Raw genomic sequence first — 7,770 nt, forward strand, 5'->3', positions numbered from 1 at the left:
CACGGAAACATAAAATTGGCTATTTTAAAGGAAAACTGCTTTGCCCCTGAGCCTGGGAGGTGAGGGCAAAGGGCAATTCCCAAATCTTCGGCCAGCAGCTGGAACAAGCGCAAGCCCCTGGGCAGAGGGTGGCAGCCCCAAGACACCTCCTCCACTCTGCCGGCACTGTCCTGCATCCCAGAGGAGGGGACCAGGCCTGCCGTGCTGCCCAGACCGGAGCCAGCACTTCCAGATACAGCTCCAAGATTTCTTCCCGCATCGAGGTGTCTCAATAAAGATGCCAAGCCAATGCTGGTGGTGGCTATGTTGAGAGAAGGCAAAAGGGTGGGGTGAGGACAGTCCCCTGCTGCCTGCGGGGCCCGCGGGCCCCCCCCCCCCCCTCCCCGCCAGCCGTACCGCTTTACTTCTCACAGGAGGGAAACTCTGCCAACCCCCAGCTGCCTTGTGCTGTTCCGGGTGTGAGAACAGCCCTTGAGGGAGGGGAAGGTGCTGTAGGGGCCCTGAGCACACTAATAGGGCTGAGCTGTCCCCCCTGGCCTGTCCCAGACCCCCCCAGCCACACCCAGGGGTCGGGGAGCCTGGCCTGCTGCGTCCCGAGGACATCTGCACTCCTTGCGTGTGCCGCCTTCAGCCTCCTCGGGGCCTGTGCAGACGGTGCTGCCGTCCTGCGGGTACCCCAGCCGCTCCAGCCTCGCACCGGTCTGGCACAGCCAGCACAGCCACACACGGCTCGAGACAATGGGTCTGTGCGTGCCTCTCGGGGGGGACCATCCACGTGCTGTCCAGGTAGGGCACAACGCAGGTCTGGAGCAAATCCCTTGGGATATCACTTCCAAAATACCAGAAGGTACCTGGAGCATTGCAGAGTCTGACTGACATCATCCTACAGCAGGAAAATTGGGGCATGCATCACAGCGGAGGAGCCAAGGGCAGTCCCAGGGGACAAAGCCCACGTCTCCAACCCTTGCACACTACTCGCTAGGCCACACTGTATTGCTATGGCAAGTTTTTATATATTTAAAACAGTGCTTATATATTTCAAACAGGCTTATTACGTGCCACTCCTACATATCTACTTCTGAGAAGCAACGAGAGAAGTCAGTGGAGTGGGTGCAAGGCAGCCTGGGGGAGCAGGCAGCCTGCACCCCACCAGGAATCCCTCAGCAGTGCTCTGGAGGATACAAACTCAAGCCCTCCAGCTCTGCCACCTCTGGCAAAGCCTTGTTTTTCCGGAAGAAGAACTGAGTCTCCTCCTCAGCATCCAGGATTTCACTGAGGGACGACACCACAGGGTCATGGTCCTTCAGCATCTCTGGGTAGCGGCTCCCAGCCCGCTCTATCCGCAGCGAGCGCCGCACTGGCGTCAGGAATTTCAGCTCCTGGCCTTCCAGCAACTCCTTTCTTCTGCAGAGAGGACAAAAGCCTTTAGGTAAATCCTGCAGAGGCGTGCTGGCACGGAGCGTGCTTGCTGCCGGGGGAGGCAGCTCAGCCTTACCTGGATGCAGACGTAACTTGTAGCTTGACTGAGATGGGCAGGCTGGTCAGGGACCTCCCCGTCAGGCAGGGAGTCGCTTCCACGTGCTGCTTCTCACTCGGGCATGGTGTTGTAGGCTCCCAAGGAACGGGCTGTTCAGCCTTTTCCCCTGACAGGAAAGGAAAAGGGCAGCATGGTTGCAGAGAGGGCAGAAAGCGGCAGCTGAGGAGGGATCACAACAATGCAGCGCTATGGACATGGGTGAGGGCACCCTGCTACAGAGGCGTGCTGGGCCGGGATCACGTCCAGCCCTGGCAGAGGAATCTTGTCCCGTTTTTGAGGTCGGGATTCCGGACTTTCACAACACTCAAAGTCGACAGGGACACCGGGTGCTGGGACAGACAGCAAACTATGCTGCCTCCCCGCCTGCAGCAGCAGGGAACCCCAGCCTGCCCACGCTCCAGCTGGCCAGCCAGCCCTCCCGTGCACGTTACCTTCTGATACTTGGTCTGCAGCCTTCAAAATATCAAGGACAACTTCTCTGAGTTCCTGGAGTGGCTGGAGGAAAAGCAGAACGCAGGTCAAGGCAGGCCTGACTTGGGAATGGAGGCTGGAGTTACAACTGAATAGGAGAAAAGGTTTTTGCTGCATCATGACATCCCATGCTGGAGGCAGCGCCAAAAGGTTGCAGAATTTCCCTTCTCCAAGAGAAATCTGTCAGCACACAGGCACAGCGGGGCAGGCATCCACGTTGTGCGGGTAAATCCCACCAGATGCCGTAGTTACGCCACCGAGCCCAGTACAGAGCTGCTGTCACATCGCTTCCAGCTACGGCTCCGACACGGCGCAGGGTGTGTGTCCTCCCCATCCTCCCCCAAGACCCGTTCACGCCCGCGTGGCACGGCGTGCTTCGCTGATCAAAGCCAAAGGTGTTTCTGTGCGACAAAATGGGACCTGTAGCTCTAAAGGGCTTTTTCACCAGTGACTACTGCTGCTAAACTCATCCCAAAGTCTGACCCCTGGATCTCCAGGAAACCTGCTGGCACAGAAGAAGGGAACTCGGGGAGCTACCAGAGAGAAGCATGCCTCACTCACCGCAGCACCAGCGCAGACTGCTGCTTTGTACAACCCCGTCACGTCAAAAGGGCCGCTCCGCGCGAGCAGTTTCGCTTTGCAGATCCAGAACTTGGCAAATTTCTCTGCCTGGGGCACTTGGGACAGCACTGCAGAGAGCTCCTCTGCCTGGACACCCTGCAAGGGGAGAAAGGCGTCAATTGCCATGGCCAGAGGTGTGCACTGGAGGAGCTGTCAGTGCGTAACAGCTCTCCCAGCGCTCTCTAGGAAAAGGAAGGTCTGAAGAGTCTGTTTTTTCAAGTTTCCTACATAACCGTGGACAGATAAGAGCTGTCCTGCCTCTATTTTCCCCTTGGTAAAATGAGTCTAGTACTTCAGAGGGATGTTGAGGGATGCACTCTTCAGTGGCACAAACGGAGCCACCAAACCCTGGAGCAGGGCTAGCAGTCAGCATTCCCAGAGGTGATACTTCACAGCAGCTTTGAGGTCCACCAGGAAAGTACCTCAAGCTGGCTCAATCAGCCTGGGTTGCTGCCGCAGGAATTCCCGCTGCAGACTGCCCTACTAGGTACCAGTACGCTGTCAATGACACACGCAAGCCCTGTGACTGCGTATTGCTCCATTTTCCCCGTTAATGCATCTCGCTGCATGCCTTTGGCCTATCTGTAACTCCACGAGGACTTTCACTTTACCTACGCATGATGTTACCCCTCTGGCAACTGCAGCCAAGCGAGCAAGAACGCTTGCTCCAAACCCTTCCGTGCTGCTGGGGGGATGTGGCCCTCATCTCCTGGGATGCTCCAGGAAAAAAGGAGCCAGTTCAAGCATCTCCTTTCCCATTCCCACCTCCTCAACAAGCTTCAGGCACTCAGTTAATATGTTGTTGATCTTCTCCAGGCAGAGCTGCTCTGGTTTCTCTTGCTTCTCTTTCTCCTTGACGTTTCTCCAGGACAGGTTCACTGGCTTTTTCTGAAGCAGCATCATAGGTGGCCGCTTGTATGTCTTGCCTTTGGATGCCAACCACTCCTCGAGCTGTTTCCTGTCATAGGACCAAGGGATCACTGTTACCACCCCAGCAGATCACCAGCACTTGCCAGGCTACAGTTTTCCCTTGGAATCTCCCTCTAGCCAACTTCAGCTGCTCAGGAAGAACCAGTACCTCTATCCTAAAAATGCATCCGAGCTCTAGCCTGGGAAAGGAAAACGCTCTCAAGTTTAAGTGTGCCTTCAAGATAAAAGAGGAGAGTGGCTCCACAGTCTCCTCCCACTTGCTGAATAGGTGGGAGAGGAACCCAAGGTACCACCAAATCTCATCTTCACCCTGCTCTTTTCTGGGACATCAACCTTCAGACAGGCGTTCACTGATAAGGGGACTTTGGACCCTGCTTCAGCAGGTTGGTGCTGGTTCACCCAGTTAAACACTTTAAACTCTGCTGTTCCCTGGAGGCAAGGACAGTAGGCCAAAGATGCTACTTACTTACGATCTGCAGCCGATGGGGTCTTGGGAACACGCCCGGCCTGTATCCCACTTGCTTTTGTCAGCTCTGGTTTAAGCCTATCTCTCCTCCTAAAATCGCTCTCAATTGCTTGAGTTTTGGAGCTGTGTGCGCCGCGAGGCTGGTTTTGTGGGACTGTCACTCGGGATGCTGCTGTGCGTCTGGGAGGCACCACGTTCACATCCTTCCTATCTGCCTCCCCTTTAGCTGTGGGCCTTTGCCATTGCATGGTGCCACCCGGTTTCAGGCTGGATTTCAGGTTGGCAGTCCCCTCGGGCCTGCGGGAGGCCAGAGGCTTTATGGGAGATCTTTTCATTTTGGGGTGTCCACTGTGGTGCTTAAGAGTTCCTGCGGGAAGTATGCCAAGTGACTTTCCTATGGGTTGCCTTGCCATACCAGTTTTTTCCTGGTTTGCCCCTGGGTTTTTGTGTAGCAAATGAGTAGAAGCAGTAAGTAACTGAGGGGGCTGCAAGGGCTGAGTTTTGATACTTGCTTTTTGAAACCTACTCTTTGAGCCTGGCAAGGTTTTCCTGAATTTGTCCTGAACAGGCTCTTCCTTAGCCTGGTGGCTATTAATTCTGCCCTTTGGGCCCGTGATGACTCTTGACATTGTGGTTGAGCTTTGCCTGTGAGACAAAACTCCCTTGCTCCCGAGATTCTTTCCATCAGACTGAAAAGCTCTGTTCAGCGCAGCATGTGTAGAGGCCTGTGCTCCGACGTTCTCTTTGCCGCAGACCAGCCTGTCCTGCAGGCCCTCATTTAGGGAACAAGGTGCCCCAGGAGGGGGGTGGTCACTTCCAGTCTGAGGTGCTGCAGCGGTGACGGTCCCCTGTGCAGGCTTCTTGTTCCTTTCTGGACTGAGGTGACCAGAGTTTGAAGTTGGGACCCTCCCTCTGGTCTGTGTAGGGTGTCTCATGCTTGGCAGGAGACCCACAGGAAGCTTTGCGCTCTTCCTCTGCTGCTCTGGACGCACCACTGCTGCTCTCTGGGATGTATTTGAAGACTTCTGCTGAGCAGTGTGGCCAGCGTGCTGTGTGGATTTGGCACCAAGCTTGCCATCCCTCCGATTGCCCTTTGCCACGTTACCGAGACCATCCTTCTTGTTCCTGTCAACCTGGAGAGACAACGCAAACCTCAGCCCCGAGGAGAGCTCGGCTCGGTCAAACCCTGACAATTCAGTCCTGCCTCACCGCTGCCATCCCAGGGGATGTCCGCGCCAAGGCCCGCAGTGACAAAGCGGTTGTCAGCAGAACAATAACACAACACCCACCAGCGCATGGGCAGAGGATAAGTCTCCCGCACTAAGTTCCTCTGAAAAATAATTACTTGATTTATTGCCAGCTACTTAGCAATCTGTTGACTGCACCCCATTTGGGGTCAGGAACTCACTAGCCTGATTTGGGTACCCTGTTCTGCCCAGATTCACTTCGAGCATGAAATACAAAACTAGACTCAAAAGATTTCTACTTACATGCTCTAGTTTAGAAACTGGTTCTAAGGGTGAATGCAGGTGATTTGTCCGGTCCTTTAAAAAGGGTCTGTAGGAAGTCCAACAATATATCAGGTTATTTAACGGCTGTTGCAGGAAAGGTTAAATATCTAAAACACTGCTGGGTGTCTCAGAAGCTTTTGGAAATCAAAAAGATGTGAAAGAAGTACCATGTAATATTAATTATTTTTCTCTTGCATGGCAACAGAAAAGCAACACAAAACATTGGTAGCCAAGGTTGTCACAAAACTTAGGAGTTCCACTGATAACAAAAGTAACCAAAATGGTTCCCACAGGCAGCAAGGCCTGGCAGGCAGGAGACTGCAACAGGTTCGGAGGCTCGTGATGCTGCTGCCCCTGACCAGTGTCCTGACTTGCCCCGCATGCCACAGACAGCTGAGGCGCATCCGAGTCAGCTCCTGCCATGCTGCAGGTCACAGCGGTGTCTCGGAGCGCATCGGCCAGGGTTTATTCTGCCACAGCGAGCTGCAGCACTGCGGCAGCTGATTCATGAGCCCCTCAGCTGCCCAGGCAGCGAGGGAGGGAGGTGGGACAGCAGCCTTGGCTGTTCGCTCCCCCCATCCTGTCCTCCTCCCTGAACTGGAGCCCTCTGACAGCAACCAGCTGCGGGTTTCTCCCACCCCTCTGCTCCAGAGCTAGCAGCTCAGCCGTTAGGGAAGATTAATGCCTGTGCAGATATTTTTCTGTAATGAAAGAGCCTGGAGAGTTAGTTTATTGTCCTCTATTCTACACAAGTGGTGTACTATGCCATAAAGAAAGATCATGAATCTTCTCTCTTTGTTTCTGTTACCCTAGTGGTGTTTTCCAGAGCCCGGCACCACGGACTGGTTTGCTGTTTCTGGTCTCTGATCCTGCTTCCCTTTATCTCCTCCCCACAGGGAAGTTTTATGGCTTCCACTGCAACGTCATGAGAAATACTCACCGCAATGGGGACTCTTTCAAATGTTCGGGTTTGCCAAGTGTATCAGCAGTTTCAGTTAAAAGCTTTACAGAAAGGTGCCTCACTACCCGCAGCCTGCAAGCAGCTGCTGCGCTCACAGCAGTGTATCTGCACTCAGCCTGGCTCCACAGCAACTGAGCAAGGCAGCAAAGCGGTCCCAGAGCTAGGTAACTCATTTAACAGGTGGTTGTATCTATTTCCTTTTAAATGCACTGAAAATGCCCCTTCCTAATATTAACCTATACCAGAAGGCCACTGAAAGCGGCCATTAAAAAGCAGTGGTGAATGCTTGAAACCACCCTTTCTTCAAGGCCCAGTTACGAAGCTGAGCTGTTGCCAAAAAGGCCTTGTCTGCCAGACCCAAGAGCTGCTCCTGCTGCCAGTAACTCAGCAGAGCGCTGCTGGGGTGCTATGGGGGCAGAGCTATCCCAGATCGCTGCCTTGACAGCGAGGCACTGGGAGTAGATGATTCTCCGCACGCTAGTGAATCGCTGCAGAGAGAAGGCAGACACTGGCAAGCTAGGAAGTCAACTTTACCTCAGAGAATCACTGAGTGATTTGGGTCAGAAGGGACCTTTACAGATCATCCAGTCCAAGCCCAACATCCTCCTGACTTACTTTGCACTTGGGCATTTCAGCTTTTCTTTGGCTGCCGGGTACTCCTGGAGCTCTCTTCTCCACTCTTCTGCAAAAAGATGGTATGAAAATGCAGTGCACACACAACCACCTCGGTATTTGGAGCACCGATAACAATGAATTTCTTTTACATTTGCAGCATTACTATGCAGGTCCCCCACGCTCCCCACGGGAGCCCGGCAATGCTGTTCCCACAGATTCCCAGAGCATTTCCATGCACGTGTTGCCCAGAGGCTCATCAGCACATAAAGAGCAGAGCTCTCCAATGTTCGCGGTGCGATGCTGCTCAAAACCTCAGTTGTGGGGGGGCTTAGTGAATTTGCAGAAGGAAAGGGGAGATGTTGCCGCCGATGAACCCGCTTCAGCTATGTATCCCATAAGCCTGTGCTCCACTGTGGCCAAGCCCTCTGCTAACACAAGGAGGTGGGAAAAACGAAGAGCATCTCAACAGGGGGGCCAGGGGATACCTCTGACACCCCCAGTTTGGCTCTGGTACTGAGGCGTCTCATGGCAGGGACAGCCTGGCCTGGCTGGAGTCCAGCATCGCCCTGTTCCCAGGGCCTTGCCTCTGCCCCTAAAGCTGTCCCACCCTCATCTGATAGCCCAGGGCTTTGAGGGCATCTCAGTTGTGTCCCCCAAG

At 54.2% G+C, this 7,770-nt stretch overlaps 1 protein-coding gene across 1 annotated transcript; it reads right to left on the bottom strand.

Annotated features, from left to right (window-relative positions):
* Window positions 1-1,160: 1,160 nt before the first annotated feature.
* CKAP2L (cytoskeleton associated protein 2-like) lies at window positions 1,161-7,179 on the bottom strand (the record flags this gene model as incomplete). The annotated part of the gene is made up of 8 exons (XM_009703711.1): window positions 1,161-1,404; window positions 1,496-1,643; window positions 1,969-2,032; window positions 2,570-2,725; window positions 3,395-3,587; window positions 4,026-5,158; window positions 5,516-5,582; window positions 7,113-7,179. Coding segments are annotated over 8 exons (2,072 nt in total), but the record flags the coding sequence as incomplete, so codon positions are not given.
* Between the last annotated feature and the right edge of the window lie 591 nt (window positions 7,180-7,770).

The sequence above is a fragment of the Cariama cristata genome, unplaced genomic scaffold (genome assembly GCF_000690535.1).
Source record: "Cariama cristata isolate BGI_N322 unplaced genomic scaffold, ASM69053v1 scaffold42387, whole genome shotgun sequence".
Taxonomy (NCBI): domain Eukaryota; kingdom Metazoa; phylum Chordata; class Aves; order Cariamiformes; family Cariamidae; genus Cariama; species Cariama cristata.